General features: G+C 37.4%; 1 protein-coding gene across 2 annotated transcripts in view; it reads left to right on the top strand.

Moving 5' to 3' along the window:
* LOC126299174 (protein vav) overlaps positions 1-18,578 on the top strand; it is a 177,581-nt gene that overhangs the window by 55,747 nt on the left and 103,256 nt on the right. Inside the window, exon 4 of one of the 2 annotated variants that reach the window (XM_049990940.1) lies at positions 1,324-1,480. In XM_049990940.1, the coding sequence (XP_049846897.1) occupies positions 1,324-1,480 (157 nt within the window). Of the gene's footprint in view, positions 1-1,323; positions 1,481-8,226; positions 8,348-18,578 lie in introns of both variants that reach the window. The other variant, XM_049990941.1, reaches the window with a different exon arrangement.

Raw genomic sequence — 18,578 nt, 5'->3', positions numbered from 1 at the left:
AGAAGGTGGTTGGAGAAATGTGTAACAGAGAGAAATCAGGATCATGTCACTATCTTGAAATAGGTATTAAATTTGTGTTAAATGCTATTTTTATGTAATTATATAAAAAAACAACACCTATGTTTGCATCAATTGTTTTGCTTCAGCAGTATTTTCATCATGTCCCAAGAGATACAAAACTCATCATACTAACTTATGCTAGCCTTCTTTCGTAGAATGCATCAGGCAGATTTTTAAATGTTGAACCATCCACGACTGCAATTTTTACAATTTTCTTGCCTTAATTTTACACTGTCAAGTATTGTGAATGATCATTGCCCATTGCATGACACACAACAGTTTACTAGGTTACGTTGTGCAAAATATACCTGAATCAGTGTTCGCCATGTTCAGATTTATTGTTCAAACATGGAAATAGGAAAGGAAGGTTGGAGGTTAATTTCCCATTTGCAGTGAGGTCTTCAGTGATGTGTCAAACTGGTGCAGATCTGCAGAATGTTGTAGAAGATGACACTAAATGAAATAGCTTTACTAACTACATGTTAATGATTATAGGAAAAAATAATGACAAAGAAATGTTGATTCCAAAACTTAAGCTGTCAAAATCAGTGGCACTGTTTTCAGATTCTAAATAGAAAAATGAGGAAATAAAGTTTTATGAGCGACAGTAAATACGATAAGAGAGAGAAACAAATAATTTATAAAAATGACTGTGGTATCCCAGTGTTCCCCCATTCATTTTTTCCCACTATTCTCAAACCTTTTGTTTCACTCTTCTTTTCTTTAATTCCTAGATAAGGCACCTTTACATCAGAATGCTCAAGCTCTACTAATTGTTTGATCTACCATTGCAGGACAGCTACATGATCTACTGTTGCAATATGACTGGCAGAATATATATACTCTGCAGCCTTCAGTTTTGCTTTCAAATTCAGAATATAAAAACTGCATTCGGTTGGCAAATTTTCTTCTTGTACACAATTTGTTATGATACAGAGCATTTTCGAATGTATGCCCAACAAGTATCTTCCTAAGAGTGATTCCTTCTTATTTTCATTTTATCACTCAGTATTCAGTGGTTAATATTGTCTAACTTTCCAGCTGCATGCTCTTTTATGATTCCAGGAAGCATTATGGAATGGTGTAGTGTGAGGGACAGTTGGGGTTGGAATGAGAGGGAACAGCAGGTGGTGTTTTTGTATGCTACATAATGAGGCCTGTTTTCAAAGATAAATGACTTTTGACATTTCCTTTCCTTTATGAATAACCTGTGTGAAATGATGAGGACCAATTTCCTATTAGGCACATATTTCATACTTGCAGCAATACCTCTGTCATACCAACAGTTAGTAATATTAGTGGGGAAAGCAGTGACCGCAGCTGGATGCAATTCACAATAAAATGTACTTATTTTGAAGACAAGGAAGAAGCAATCTATGAGGATCTTTGCTATGTAACAATCTCTTCTTCACCTCCAGAGGTACAAATAAAGAAACTTACCCTATTTGCATGATCGTTTAATCTTTTAGCTTGTCTGGAATGCATGCTAAGCTGCTGATACCATTGTTGAAAATACATTTCTATATTTACATGTAATTCTGCTTACAGTTTTCATTTCCTTTATTATGATATTTAAAATTTTAATTCTCTTTTCACTGTCTCTGATATCATATATAATTATTGTTCTGCATTAATAGAATATCCAGGATGGAATGTACCATTTGTTTGAGGGAAAATCACCAACTGTAAGATGTGCTGAGCAACATACAGGCACGTAGAAAAAACGAAAAATTGCTTAACTTTTGGACAGATCTTTGTCAGAAAGTCATGCAATTTTTCTTCCTGTATGCTGCCTAAGCATGTCTTGTATTAATGTAAGAATAATTATTCTTCACTAAAGCTACCCACTAATATTTGATACATATAAACACCCTTTTAAATATCATAAAGAAGAATTTTTTTTTAACTTTGTTCTTCTTTATCAAGATTACCCTAATGCTTGAAAAATGGTACAGTGTCATGCATGATTCATTTACCATCTCATTAAGCTACACGCTGATACTGTATGCTCAAAATTCAGCATTTCCAGAGATCATACACATTACTAGTTTCATTTGAGATTTCCTCATTATGGCAGTTAGTCTATCAAGATAATTGTATTATATTATTTACTGAAGAATGCAGTGCGGGTATTCAACTCCTCTGCCATTGTTAAAATTCTGTCAGTATCATCTACATCTTGGTTTTCTGGATTCTAAACTATTTCCTTTTCCTTAAAATCTTCCAAAACTTTTCTTACCTTTATTTATCTAACTTTTTCTGTAGATAATTAATTAATTGTTGTTTACATATCCTTTGTCAGTGGTATGTCTTCTTGTGGATGCAGTCCTTTTGTACTTTTTATTTTCATAACTTTAAAGTTCATTATTATTAAATGACATGATTCATTGTGGTGAACTACAGTAACAGATGGTTTTAGTCTGTTGTAACAGGAAAATTGGTGAGACCAGTCATAATATCCTCATGGATACAAATTAACAGTGAAGTCATAGAACCAATCAATAATTTTTTGTATTCAAGGCATGTGGAAAGGATGAGATGGACATCAATAAATAAGTAAATAAACAGAAGAGTAATAATGGTCGGAGTGCTTTTGGTAAATTAAATGAATTTTTTAAACTGAGTTTGCAATGTGTCTTTTGAAAAGAAAAGTTCCAAGTCCATGTGTGCTACCAGGTTTGACTTGTCTATGAGACATTAACTTTCAACCTGAAAACCATTCAAGAACAGGGTAATACAGTACGAAATTTTTGGGGAGGGGCTCAGAATTACTAGGAAAGATAGGAAAACATGCAAACAGATAAGAGAAGAGATTGGAGTGGAAGACATAATTAAAATGAAATTTAGATGGTCAGAAGCATAGCCAGATGAGGGGTTGATAGAGGGGTCAAGAAGAATTTTTCTAGCTTCCTAGATACAAGAAAAGACCAAGATTGTGATGTAAAGGAAGTTTGGTGGATGACATTAGAAAATGTGCGTGAGCTACAGAGTTTGTTTTGCTGAGGACCATAAAAAGTCTAGTGGAGGCCTTTAGTAATGGATATCAAATGTCTGGTGATGATGGGAGGGAATGAGATTTTGCATACATATTAGAACTAATAACATAACATGTAGATTCAGCATCATAAATATACACTACTGGCCATTAAAATTACTACACCACGAAGATGACGTGCTACAGACGCGAAATTTACCATAAAGGAAGAAGCTGTTGTGATATGCAAATTATTACCTTTCCAGAGCATTCACACAAGGTTGGCGCCGGTGGCGACACCTACAACGTGCTGACATGAGGAAAGTTACCTATTGATTTCTCATACACAAACAGCAGTTGACCGGCATTGCCTGGTGATACGTTGTTGTGATGCTTCGTGTAAGGAGGAGAAATGCGTACCATCACGTTTCCGACTTTGATAAAGGTCAGATTGTAGCCTATTGTGATTGCGGTTTATCGTATCGCAACATTGCTGCTCGCGTTGGTCAAGATCCAATGACTGTTAGCAGAATATGGAATCGGAGGGTTCAGGAAGGTAATACGGAACGGCATGCTGGATCCCAATGGCCTCTTATCGCTAGCAGTCGAGATGACAGGCATCTTATCCGCATGGCTGTAACAGATCGTGCAGCCACATCTCGATCCCTGAGTCAACTGATGGAGACGTTTGCAAGACAACAACCATCTGCCTACGAACAGTTCGACGACGTTTGCAGCAGCATGGACTATCAGCTTGGCTACCATGGCTGCAGTTACCCTTGACGCTGCATCACAGACAGGAGCGCCTGCGATGGTGTACTCAGTGATGAACCTGGGTGCATGAATGGCAAAACGGCATTTTTTTGGATGAATCCAGGTTCTGTTTACAGCATCATGATGGTCTCATCCGTGTTTGGGGTCATTGCGGTGAACACACATTGGAAGTGTGTATTCGTCATCGGCATACTGGCGTGATGGTATGAGGTGCCATTGGTTACACGTCTCGGTCACCTCTTGTTCGCATTGATGGCACTTTGAACAGTGGACGTTACATTTCAGATGTGTTATGACCCGTGGCTCTACTCTTCATTCGATCCCTGCGAAACCCTACTTTTCAGCAGGATAATGCACGACCACATGTTGCAGGTCCTGTACAGGCCTTTCTGGATACAGAAAATTTTTGACTGCTGCCCTGGCCAGCACATTCTCTAGATCTCTCACCAACTGAAAACATCTGGTCAATGGTGGCCGAGCAACTGGCTCGTCAGAATATGCCAGTCACCACTTTTGATGAACTGTGGTATCGTGTCGAAGCTGCATGGGCAGCTGTACCTGTACCAGCCATCCAAGCTCTGTTTGACTTAATGCTCAGGCATATCAAGGCTGTTATTATGGCCAGAGGTGGTTGTTCTGGGTACTGATTTCAAAGGATCTATGCACCAAAATGGCGTGAAAATGTAACCACATGTCAGTTCTAGTATAATATATTTGTCCAATGAATACCCGTTTATCATCTGCATTTCTTCTTGGTGTAGCAATTTTAATGGCCAATAGTGTACTTTGGTGCTACTTTATAATACCAGTACACAGTATATCTTCAGAAGATTGACTTGATGTAAAATGAAAGGATTTCCTGCTTGGCTGCCATGCTCAATATGTGACATGTGCTTTCAGTAAATTGTATTAGTCAACTTGCTACACTTGCATTCATTTGGGTGGAGCAGGACTCATCCCCATCGAGCCATCCTGATTAAGGTTTTCCATGGTTTCTCTAAATTAATTGAAGTAAAGCTGGAATAGTCTTCCTAAAAACGACATGGACAATTTCGTCTCCCATCTTTGCACTGAGCTCTTGCTCCATCTGTGATGGCCTCTTTGTCCACAGGACATTGTCCCCTGATCTACCTTTTCAGTAAAATTTGAGTGCCAGTTCTATTATGTTCTTACAGTTTAATTTACATTACCTGTAATAGTTGACCCACTCAGGACTGAAAACCTGTTGTGCAATATAAGATAATGTTCAGAGCATATTCCTGATTTGAATGTATTATAGTATGCCAGAAGTCTAAAGCTTAATCCGCAGTTGCATACAACTCGCGAAGCATAGCTTGTTCATGTGAAACAACAAATGGTTGAAAATATATCTTATTGGCTAAAGGGTCATAAATTTACTTTGTGATCAGATTACCAGTAACAGTGATAAATTTGTATTAGTGAAAAGGTCTTCAATAACCTCATTGCAGGTTTCAGGTCATCTGTTGTTACAAAGTGAGCGAGCTTGAGGTGGATAGTTAATATGGAATGAAGAGAAAATAATGTTGGACTAACCCAAGTGGGTGTAGCTGGTATGGATTGATTTAAAAAGCAACTTCACAAAAAAAAAAACTTCAGCACTGACACATTTTATAGTAATCAGATTCCATAAAAATTTATGTTAGTCAGGTGAAGCATACACTCTGGGCAGTAATTATAATAAAAAAATAAGCATAGGCATAATGTCTCAGAACGAATGTCAATTATAATGCCGACTTAGCACAAGTGCTTGCAATTTTGAGACATTGTACTTGTAATTAGTTTTCCTGTAACATAGACTGTAGTAAATATCAAAGTTGGTTGTTAGTTGATGTATCCATAAGCTAGGATTTTGAATTTAAAATTTTTTTTACTGATCAAATTGCTTAGTAATGTTACACTTTGTTCATATTGTCTGAAAACGTTTGATAATGTATGTTGTGGTTCAGTAACCTGATCCACATAATTTAAATTTTCCAGTCAGGTGAAGGTGCTGCAAACACACCTCACTATACACAAATTTATTATTTGTTCATTAAATGTTGGGCATGCAGCCATGCAAATAAAATTTCTTCCACTGATATTTTGCCTGCGTATCGTGCGGCCATCCTCACATTGAGTCGCAAGAGTGACGACAAGGTGCCAAGCATGGACATATATGCTCCACCGTGGATAAATATTTGGCAGAAATATACTTTGGTGAGCCAATAGCGTTCGTTGCAGGCCCCATAGACAAATCCTCTAGACGCTCATCCTTATTTGTCTTGTGAACTTTAGGAAGCCCATAAAATCTCTGGTACTGCACCTCGTACTTTTAAACTTCTTATGACATCCTTTGGTAGTGATGAAGCGTTCAGCAAGTCAGCAGTCCTTAATTGTCACCTTGTTGGTAGGATCTTTGTTAATCTTGCAGTATGCACCAGAACTAAGTAGACCACGTACCTCTTCCTTGTAGACTGCCTGAGGCAAAAGGCTTTAGCATTACCTTTATTAGCACAGAGGACGAATGTGTCAGTATCCTCATGCAGCTTTCATATTGCAAATCTCTCTTCCTTGAAAACATTACTTCTTTGAGACGATGTTTTTTGCTCGGCAGCTTTCACTTCTGATTTCTTCAGCTGAATCCTCTGATAGCGGTCGAACAGCTTCCTCAGTGGCACTGATAAAAGATGATGTCAGCAATGTCTTTGGAGTAGGGGCAAAATTTAGCCCTTTACTTAAGACAGATAACATAGCTTCGTCCAGATCATTAACCATCAAATTTATGAGAGGACATCGAATAATAGAGTCCACCTGAGAAGGCTGGTCTAATCGGCTGTAGTTCGCAATCTGTCTTTTGGTAGTAGCTGGCAATATATCTTTTGGTAGCCACTTCGTGAACCTAGTCATACTTGGCCCATGTCATGCCATCAATCCAGTCCCATGAGTCAGGAGATAAAACAGCCGCTATCTTCAAATGCCGATGATACAGGTGTTTAGAACCAATGACCAACTTCCAACAAGTAAAACGAATCCTTTCTGTAACAATAGCAGAACTAGCCCTATGTAAAATTATATTTACTGCAGCGTTCTTGACAAAGTGAACCAATATTGCAAATTTTGGAAAAACCCTGTGGTCCCGGCACTTCAGTAAGAAACTCAAGGAGTTCAATAGTCTTGCTCTCTGGTGTCGTAATTTATCCAAACTATGGACCCATGAAACCATCTCCTCTCCAAAGAGGTACTTGATGTGCATTTTCAACTTCTCACAGTGTAATGAATATGTCAGACATGCAGCTGTGCAAATAAAATTTCTTCTACTGATATTTCAGCTGCGTATCGTCCAGCCATCCTCAGAGTGAGTCGCAAGACTACTCATTACGTCATGAGAAGTTGACAATGCACATCAAATTTGTTATTCATTTATTCCCATTACATACTTGATATTCCAGTGCTGTAAATAGCTTCACAAAAATTCATTGGAATTACTGCAGATAATTTTCAAAGTTATGACAATACTACCAATGTCACGACAATACCCCAGTAAAAAATCTTTCTCCTGTACTGAAAGATCCCAACTATTTTTAAGTCTGTAGGAAAATGATTTTTTTGTGTGTGTGGGGGGGGGGGGGGGGAGGGGGAGTCAGAGATATTCAGTATTTGATGCTGTGTTATAATATGTTGTTTTCAGGTTAATTGTCATTATATTTTCAGTCTCTCCTTGCATATGTTGCTGCCATCATTGTTATATTTAGGTGCATAGATTGAATTAAGTTTGTTTCATTGACATTAACTGCATCTGTAATATCATATTAATTCTGTCTGAAAAATAAAGATTTCTTTTGGCACTGTAACATTATTAAAAATTTGGCGATAATTCCGTCATTGAGAGGCACACCAGTGTAGGAGAAGTAAGGGAGTAATTATATATGAGCTCACAAGAAATGTGTAAAGAGACATGAAACTGAAATACAGTTTCATATTAGCATAATGATCTATAGGATGTCTTTATTGTTGTTAAAGTATTTGCTTTTTCTTCTGTTCTCATAGTTTTATCAGATGCCCTGTCTTTATTGTGGTGTCTATTAAAGGTCTCTTGAATCTGAATCTTGGGTTGTGTATCACATTTAGTAATTAGTAGGTAAAATAGTTTGTATTTTTAGTGCTGAACCATCCTTTCTTTTCCCGTATGTAGGTAGCTTTGCACAATTTATATAATAATAGAGTGAGCTTGTTGTTCCGTTTCTTATGTGGTTTACATAGATGACCCACACAAGTTCCACACTTTCTAGCCCAATTGCACTTGTTTTATGTTATAAGTAAAATAGAAAGTCCTGCATGAGAAGTTCAGTGTCTTATGTATCATTTCATAGCAACTGCATGCCCCATCAACTGTAGTTTTGTGTATGCATGTGTTGTAGTGATGATGAACCAATTCGAGGCTTCACTGATGAAGTGGAATATGGAAGTTACTACTCGCACATCCGTAGTGAAGATATCTACCACGATCTTTGCTCCATAAGCAGTCAGTCACAGACACAGGTGATGAGAGAATTTGCTTTACCTAAAAAACTTGCCTTTTTAAAAAATATGCAATGCTGTTCCTGTCCTAAAACTGTGCTTAACTTGAGTTAACTTTTAAACTGATAATTAAATAATCCTTATTTTATACAGGCATACAAATTTATTAATCCAATCCAATTTAAGATAGATGGTGTTTAATATATAGAAACCTGTATATGTATGGGCGAGAGAGAGAGAGAGAGAGAGAGAGAAAGAAAGAGAGAGAGAGAGAGAGAAATTGTTTGCCTTTTCATCTATTTGTTGGCTTTCTGTCCCATTGGCATTTAGCCAGTTCAGCTTGTGTTTATTGGTACAATAAAGTCAAAAATTTGGATAGTTACTTGTAGGCACACACACACACACACACACACACACACACACACACACACACACACACACACACACAAACTAATCAAGCCCACGACTTCTGCCTTTCAAGGCAGTGACACACACACACACACACACACACACACACACACACACACACACACACACACACATATATACACACACACAAACTAATCAAGCCCACGACTTCTGCCTTTCAAGGCACTGACACACCTTCAAATCTCAGTAGCCCTAAGTTCATTAGTAGATTAATAGAGAGTAAGCTAGATCATAAAGCTTTGCCACTATTTTCTGTCCATGTAATACTATTCTCTGGGAGTATTTATTTACTGCGGTGTAGTTGATCTGTGATTTCCTATTTTTGTCTTTCTCTTTGCCATCCACTGTAATGTTAAAAATTGCTACTGTATATTTTCTTCCATTATTTAAACACACTGTTGTTTTTTCTCAGGTGTGCCAATGTAAAATATTTAATACAGACATCTATACTGATGTGCTGATGATGCCTCTAATTGTTTGAATACAATTGCATCACTTTGGTAATATTTCTAAAATATATAAGACAGTGTATGGCTGCACTAATATCATTACCACATAGTTGTATTCTGATCTGATTGCAGTAAATCAACACATTGGAAGATCTCTGTCCCCATTTCTTGGTATCCTAACAGTTGTCCTGTTCTGGTGATTTTTAATTGACATTCTTCAGCATTATACTTAAATATATGTAACATTCCTTGTCACTAAATAAATCTCGGGTGAACAGCCTGGTATGAATGTGCATAGGACACAATATTTTGGCAATCGACCATGTTGCCATCATCAGGTGCGCTGATGTGAAATATGTCTGGAGAAATTGAATCACATTCCTTGTCACGTCAAATCTGGGTAAAATCTTGAGCTCTCAGTTGAAAGGCTTTGTCAGCCAAAACTGACTTGTGATGACTGTTTGTAACTCACAGAGAGCTTGTGATTGGTCAACAAAAATTATAATTACATTATGCTGCCAGAGATGGTAGCCATGTGTCTGCACTTGATGGTGCTAGCACTGTTGTAGGGACATTAACAATTCAATGCATTCTACCCAGATTTGACATGCTCACTATACTTAAATGCTAGAAAATTTGCTTCACCCAACTAAACTGCTCCATTCTCTTTTGTTTATAGTCTAAGGCACTAATAAAGAATAAGAGTAACAAGGGTTTATGTTCTTGTGTTGTAAGAATTTTGGTAATGTGTGGTAAAGTATTCATGTACTTTCGTAATTGTTGTGAAGTTATAAAAACAATAACATGCAACATTAGCCAACACCACCACAGAACCACCTGAATGTCTAATGGTAGAAAATATTCTGTGAGAGGCATAAGCTTCTTCGTGCACCTTCCTCGTGCGTTACATGTCTTTAGAAACAATGTGAGAGTAACTGGTTCCACCTTTTTACTCTCAAACACATTACTTGGCACTTTCTTACCAAGTCAGAGGTATGTGGAATGTAAGTGAGATGTATATGTACAATGATTTTGGTATACTAATTCAGTTCAGGCTTCAGATGTGCGTTTTATTCTCCACAGTCATCTGTGACAATGCTTTCCATTGTTCAGTGATCATAGTTACTGAGAACTGATTTTCATCTCCTATTATTCTTTACCCATAATGACTTACATTGGGTTGATCGTGTCCTCATCACCTATGACAGCACACTGACAATTTAATTTCATTCATCATAATCGGTGTTTTTAGAAAGTCTGCAACTGTGGGCAAAACACTGCACATGTTGCATTTTTTCATGCATAGCCTTACGTGTTTCTCATTATCAAGTGTGTGTGTGTGTGTGTGTGTGTGTGTGTTTTGTTCTGCGTCTCAAGTCCTGCATGCAGTCATCTTGTTCTAGTTTTACTGTAATTAGAAAAGCATAAATGTAACTATTGTAAATTTTATGTGTTAATGTTAGAAAATAGTATTTCTGCCTTCATTGTGTGGAAATCAACACACATAGACCATCACTCACACTGTTTGTTTGTGTGAAATCAAAATGTGGTTGAAAGATATTACAACAGTATAGCTTCCCAAAGAGTTTGGATTCAGTCATACGAGTTCCATTTTACGTGGATTACATTGTTTGGATAAAGTTGTCACTTATAACTTCTATCCTAGCACTACTGACTATTTAGGTTATTGATTATGCTTTATATCTGTTTTATACTATTTTATTGCACTTATTTTGGGAAGGGGGAGGGTGGTTATAGCAGACGAGCTTAGGTCACATAAAGTAAAAGTAGCTTTTGTTACTAACAACAGAAATTTGTTCACATCTTAAAAATAAGAAAAGATAATTTCCAAGACTTGGAAATACATAAAATCATGTGTAAAACTTGAAATAAACTCTTGAAGTGTGTCATGCTATGCGTGAGAAAAAAGTAACTGGTGCAGTGTTTTGTGATTCAAACCATGAACAGCTTTCATTTTGCCTCGTGTGTATTAGATCAGCAACTTGAACAAATATCCAACTCACGGCCTACAATATTGTAAACTATCGTTTTCACTACAGCAGTGAATGAGAGTTTCATAAAGATGTTTTTAATCTATAACTTAAGTGTTTTACGTTATTTTCAATGTTACCTGTACAGGCAGCAAAGCCAAAGTAAGCCCAGAAAAATTTATGGGCTGATAGAAATGAGTAATCAGATTGAGATGAGTAGGAAGAGTGATGATAATTAAAAAAGTTACATAGGAAAAATACAGGATCCAGAGAACAATGGTTGAATAATATATGTGGGTATACACTGATCAGCCAAACCATTGTGACTGCTGCCCACTGTGATGTTGGATGCTGCCTGGTAGCATTGTGGGTACGTGATGATGTAACAAAAGTATGTTAAGTGGTGCACACATGGACGGGGGATCACTCTAGTGAAGATATTGGTTGCAAATGGGGAAAGCTATTGAGATAAGCAACTTTGATAAAGGACAGAGTATTATTATGCAGAGCCTGAGAATGATTGTCTCAAAAATGGCAGAGCTGGCCGAATGGTCACTTGCTACTGTCATGATCATCTACGGGAGGAGATAGAAGGACATTGAAACTACCATTAGGCACTAAGTGGTTATATGTCCACGATTCTTCTTGTCTGCTCTGTAAAGTAGGATAGATGGTGATCAGTGACATCTCTGTCGAAAAAGCATAATGCCGGCACACACACAAGTGTTTCAGAGTAAATCCTTTGTTGTACACTGTTGAATATGGAGCTCTGCAGCAGACCACCCCTACATGTTCACATGTTGACTGAATAACATTGTCAGTTACGAATGCAGTGGGCGTGGGACCATTGGGATTCGACTGGTGATCAATAGAAATGTGTCAGCTCTTCGGGTGAATCACATTTTGCTACACTAGGTCAGTGGTCATCTCCACAAATATGGTCATCAAAGTGAACGGTGGCTCAAAATGTGCAGCACGTAATGGACACAGACTGGTGGGAGTCATATTATTCTATGGAAGACATTCTCCTGCACCTCCATGGGACCTGTGGTAGTAATCGAAGATACTCTGACAGCTGCAAACCACTTGCAACCCTTCATGCTTAATGTCTTCCTCGACGATGTCATCGTACAGCAATATAATTGTCTCTGTCTTGGAGCCACTGTGCTACGAGGAAAATTATAGTGAACTCATGTTGATGTGTCTCGGTGACCATTGACCTATGAAACCCATCTGATTTGCTATTAGGAATCATCACTCCGTACGCAAATCAGGAGCCCATTATTTACATGAATTGTGCATAGACATCTAATGCCACATACCTCCACAAACCTACCAACGAACTGTCAGATCCATGATATGCAGAAACAATGATGTATTTTGTTCCAAAGACGGACAGTTGAGCAATTAAGCAGGTGGTCATAATGTTTTGGCTCACCGGTGTATAGGGAAAGACATGAGAGTGTAATGACTAAATAAGCCCACAAAACAAATCAAGAAATAACAGTTTGCAGAAAGGGCAAGATCTTGTGTGGTAAAAGGTATGCGACGAAACCTATTACTGGATACAGATGAAGTAACTGACAAATGAAAGCTCCAGGTCCATCTTCAGTGTCAGTTGCTCTCTGACAGATTTGTAGAGAAACAAAATGGAAGATGAAGTTTTCAAAATTAGAAACTTCTGTTATGAGTATGGGTCTCTCCCAGATGGTTTTGCTCATTCACAAAGAAAGGGCTTCAACAGACTGCTCCATTTACTGAATTAAAAGCCCAATTTCACATACAGCAAAAATACATTCATAATGTAAAATAGGATAACATGTAAAAGGGAATCAGAACTTTAAGGAGTTATTCAGGGTGTCCATAATTAAAGTTACAGTTTCAAAACACTTTAGAAATAGAGCCACTGCTTAGAAGGACATCAAATTTGAACAGCACATAATTGACATGGGAAAAAAGGCACACAAAAGTTTCACCAATAGATGACACCATGAGCGTCTTAATGTAAATGGGGTTGGCTACAAATGACAGATAAGTCACAATATAATGGCTATGGCTTCAGTTGCACACATTACAAAGTTCGTACTGTTCAATGTGTGTTACTGCAAAAGTTTAGCTATCAACAGTTGAAGCACTATTAGTTAGGTAAGCCCATCCACCACAGCAAGGTAATACTACAACGGATGGGAATAATAGGTTTTTAACTGTCCTGAGGGCAAAAACTACATAAGAAGCAAAATGATATCAGTTTTCAGTTGTTGTGGAGCTAAAAGCCACATAGAAATGAAAAATGACATTAAAAGGAAAATTACTTTGGTTTCTAATTTTCGTGAGACTGGTGTAAGACACGTTCAATATGCTGTCCACCATTTTATGTCACATGTTGTAATCGAGAAACAACAAGTTCCACAAAAGGTCGGAGTGTCTCCAGAGGTCACGTTCAGAATGTGTTGCCCAATGCATGCCTTCAGTTCAGCTACATTCATAATTGGGTCACTGAACACATCTTTCAGATAACCTCACAGGCAGAAATCACACAGATCAAGTGATTTGGACAGCCAGGTTGTAGATAAATAAGGGCTGATAATTCTAGCATTTCCAAAATGCTTCTGCAGGAACCACTTCACTGGTTGTGGAATGTGCAAAGCAGTGCCATCATGCATAAAAATGATTCTTCCCATAGTGTTTACCAGTGATGGTACAGGTAACAGGACCTGTAGAACTCGTCTCTTCGAAAAAATACACGTGTACGATAAATGGTGCTGTCAGTCTGCATTATGAAGTCACATTTGCAGAATGAAGTAGTGCTGGTTGATGTAAAGTGCTACAGGTTGATGTGTGTGCTGATTTTCCATTGCCCATATTCTGCAATTCTGTGTATTGGCGTGTCCTTGGAGGTGGAAATGAAGTTTGTCTGTCCACAAAATGTTCCATGGCCATTCATTATGCACTTCCATGTGAGCAAGAAATTCCAGAACAAACATTTGTCTTGCTTGCAGGTCAGCAGGAAGCAACTACTGAACATGTGTGATTTTGTATTTATAACAACGCAGGATGTTTCATACAGTCACCATTCTTGTAAAAGAGCTTTAGGAGCAGCATACAATCCTTCATGGAGACAGTCATTTTGGGCATCTTCGACACAAATTGAGGAACAGCCGTGTGTGAGACATCTGTTGGTGTGCATGTGCTGGCACTTACAGCTCCATCTTTTGGTCAAATTTTCCTTTTTTTCCTTTTTTTTCCAGTGGTTCTCTTTCTACAGTGCTTTGGAACTGAAACATTAATTAGGGACACGCTGTATTTTTAAACCAAAAATAGATTAGAGAATCAGTTATGGAACTCTGGATCTTAACAACATTGGAAGTTAGAAGAAACCGGGATTTATGTGTAGCCTCTATTGATTTAGACAATGCATTTCATAGTGTTAGCTGGTAAAAAGACTCTCCATGATTTGAAGATATGCAAACTGGAAGTATAGGAAAAGAATATTAAACATATACAAAAACTGAATTGTAAGTATAGAGATTGATGGAGAGCAGTGTGAAGGTAGAATTAGAAAAGCATTCATATGAGGTTGTTCATTGTACCCATATTTATTTAACCTTGTCTTCAAAACCGCTATGAAGATTTTCTGGGGAGGGGGGGGGGGGGGACCTTATAGTTACTGTTCAAAAAAGGGAAAACAAAGTTGTGTGGATATTTATTTAGACATGATAACTTTTTGACAAATATTTGGAGGGAAAGTTTGGTAAGGAAAAGCCATAGGACACTGAGAAGGAGAATAATAAGTCTGTTGCAGATAAAAGGTCATAATTATCAAGAATTGCAAGTGTATACTTAGTCCTGAAATTTCTCCTGTTTCAGTGTATAGTTTTGCAAATGTTCTTAATTTTGTTGCTGTAATAGTATGTTTAGTTATCTTGGGATTTTTATCTATTTTTTTACGTCTAGGCTTTTGTTGTTTTTATTTGTAAACAACTGTAAGTAGGTGCACTACCTGCAGAAAGTTGCTTTTTTACAGCTAAAGTGAATGGAAATCAATCTCAAGGTGTGAAACCAATGTTTTCTATAGAAACCTGTGGAAGGTGAAAGAGTTTTCAGAATGAGAAACAAGTTACTCAGAATTCTCATTAAGCAACTCATCCTTTCTATTGCAAGAACATATTGGTAGATTTTGTGTCACTGGTCAGAACGAACTTTTAAGTGTATTAGTTCAAAAGTCGTTAGAATCTCTTCATGTTTCTGTTGCCCAAGTAATTACTCTCCAACATACTGTGAGTATATTAATTAAACTTATCTGTTGCAGCCTGCAACATGCTTTGTTGACTTCACAATATTATTTATTTGTGCAACTCTTTTTACTGCTTAGCATGCTTGCCATTTTCTGAGTATGTCATAGAATATTCAGCTAAAATGTGAATGCATATTTTCATATTATGTTAGACGTAGTCTGTTACTTGTCATACAGTTTTCACTTTAGCACCAGTCTTTTTTGTTACTACCATTTCATGTTGCCTTGGTAACATCCCAGCCAATTTTCTCATACAATTATTACTGCTGTTACTAAAATGCAGTCTAAGTATATTTTTATCAAATTGATTTTTTTACATTTTTTCCAGTAGATTTCCAATCTTGTTTATAAAGACTATTGAACTAATGAAGTCTTGTTTTCATCACCATGAAAATCCTGTTAAGCGAGGTATCGTTTCTTTACTCAAGTAAAGAAGATAAAAGAAGAATTTATACTGTCTTGTAGCAACAGTATTGTATGTGGTGATAAATTCAATATTTGTGCTATCGTCCTTACCTTTTCATCATCACAGCAGATGTGATATTACTGTCTTCAGTCAGAATTCAAATAACAAGTCATGTTTCTCTGCAAAAGTAATGAATCTCAAATTATAATGGAATACAGTATCTATGGAAGCATTATTCAAGCAAGCTCAGAGGAATATACCATGTGTAGTGTTTAGTGATTATTTGGGATCACTACATTTGACCCAAAGGTTAAAACATATTTGATTAACATTAATGACTCAATCACATATACAGCTTTGACAACTATACCTATTCCTTCATATTACCAATTAGCCACTCAAACATTAATAAAATTGATGTCAAAGTGAAGGCAGTTGGTCAGAAGTGACAAAAATATATATTCAGAGTAGATACTGTTTAAATAAGGTAAAATAGTGTGTCCGGTGTTCAAAAAATAAGTGTAGATATTTCCTGCATGTTCCAGTACATCAAAAATGAAGAGCTGTAAAGTAGCTGGTCCAGATCAAATACCTGCTGAGCCACGGACAGTACTAACAACTAGATGATTTCAGGTGGCTCACACAACTCTTCAACAGTGTTTCGAAATATGATATTGTGCATAGAAAATAAGTATGCTGGTACCTTTCCTGAAAAACAAAGGAGACATGCATGATTGTGAATACTACTGAGTTGTGAACATACTTCATATATCTTCAGAAACTGAGGAAAATATCATGAACAAGTGGCTTATAAAACTAGTAAACAATAACTGAAAAACAATTTGGTTTTACCCAAGAAATGTGCATATATCAACAAACAAATGCTGTAGCCGGTATTTATGGTTATAGAGAAAGCCTTTTATTATGTGCCATGATAATTAATATGGCAGTCTTGGAATGCACACAATGTACCCAAACAAACATTATACAAGTACAGAGAGTCTAAAGAGTATTCGTCTAGGCGTACGTGTGTTTTTTAAGTAAGTCTGTGGCTTATGAAAAGAAGCGAATACAAAATCTGCAGAGCCAGTCCTGTGGACTGTACCTCAGTAAATCATTTTTATTGAAAGACAGAGAACAAAATGGATTCATAGTGATTAAAAGGTTAAAAAAGTAGAAAATTTCATGCAAGAGCTACTTCATAAAGAATTCATCTACCATTGAAATATGCCTAAAATTAGCACCCAGGGCTGAAACTTTAGCGCTGATCCACAGCACACTAGCATCAACCATTCGCAACCACAATCTGCCACCTATTGTTGTTGTTTTGAGCAGTGCCATGACAGTGCAGCTTGTAACATGAGCCATAAGGGTAGTGAGAGTCTAAACATGTCCTGTATTTAAAAAAAACTTACTCTGTAATTGTTTTCTGGGTTGCCTCTCAACTTAAGTTTTGAGTCTGAGCTTGAGGAATTTATTTTGTCATACTGTTGTGGATGCGTACACTGTTTACAGTTTCCACTTATATTACGTGTTACTAGTTAGTATCCATTCCACAGGATTCTGGTTAACGTATGTCCAGTCAGGTAGGCAGCTGCACATCCAGGAGCAGATGTTAGTTTCCCTGGCACTGCAGCAAGTTGCTGGCAAGTAGGTGTGACTGTTGCCCAGCACAAAGTGATCTTTGTTTACTGAAGTGTCCTCGGTCCCACTCCAAATTCTATGATGATGTGTTATGTACCTGTGTCGGTAGTTGTGTGGTCAGTTGATCTCCACCTTTCTGCCTGGTATGTTTCAACCCCCAAAGGTGCCTGAGTGTTGAACAGGAATGTGGACCCAAAGAGATCCTATTGCTGACTTCCATGTTGAAGTTCAGTGCTAGCAGCACCATGCAATATCGTGTTATCAGAAGTCAGTCAGTTTATAGATGAAAGGCTGGGGGCAAACAGCATGAAGTTCATCAGGTGAAGACCATCATCTTAAGTACATCATTGGCTAATTAATAAACCGTGTTGGAGCATCTAGGACATAGATTCACTACAGTGTACAATCTTGGAATCGAGTACTTACTACGGTATGCAATCTTGGAATCGAGTGCTATTACTGGGAATGCCGTTGATCCCATGACAAGAGCTGGAATGCTGGAGTATTTAAAGGGAGCGAGCCTGAAGCTCTGACATGAGGCTCGATTCATAATGACCACATGTGTGCACTTATTTTTCTATATTCACTTAACAAGTTATTAACTGCTGTGTCAGTTCCTTGCTGCATGCTCTTGTGTAAGATATAGGACTTCTTGCACTAAGTCTTAATTAGGTAATGAATATGCTTGTCTTGCTTCTTTTGGTTTTCTGTCACATTGTTAATGAATTTTAATAAAAAATTCTGATTTCTTAACTCTTAATATTCAGTGACATGACAATATTGAAAAAGCTGCCATGGACTGGACACACTTATTCATCAACTGATGAAGATATGAGGATCGTCTTAAGGGGGTAATCAAGAAAAATCAAAAAATCAGTCCTCTTAAGTTGACTGGGGAGCCTAAAGTCAAGGGTAAGGTGCTATGTGCCAATAAAGTGAGAATTACCTGTAAGGAATGCAGATGTAGTGGCTGGGTAGCACGCAAGATCTTTTGGATCATCTGAGGAAACATCAATTTTGTACAGGACTGTAGGTTCAA

The sequence above is a fragment of the Schistocerca gregaria genome, chromosome X (genome assembly GCF_023897955.1).
Source record: "Schistocerca gregaria isolate iqSchGreg1 chromosome X, iqSchGreg1.2, whole genome shotgun sequence".
Classification (NCBI taxonomy): domain Eukaryota; kingdom Metazoa; phylum Arthropoda; class Insecta; order Orthoptera; family Acrididae; genus Schistocerca; species Schistocerca gregaria.
This window is presented reverse-complemented; position numbering and strand designations above follow the sequence as displayed.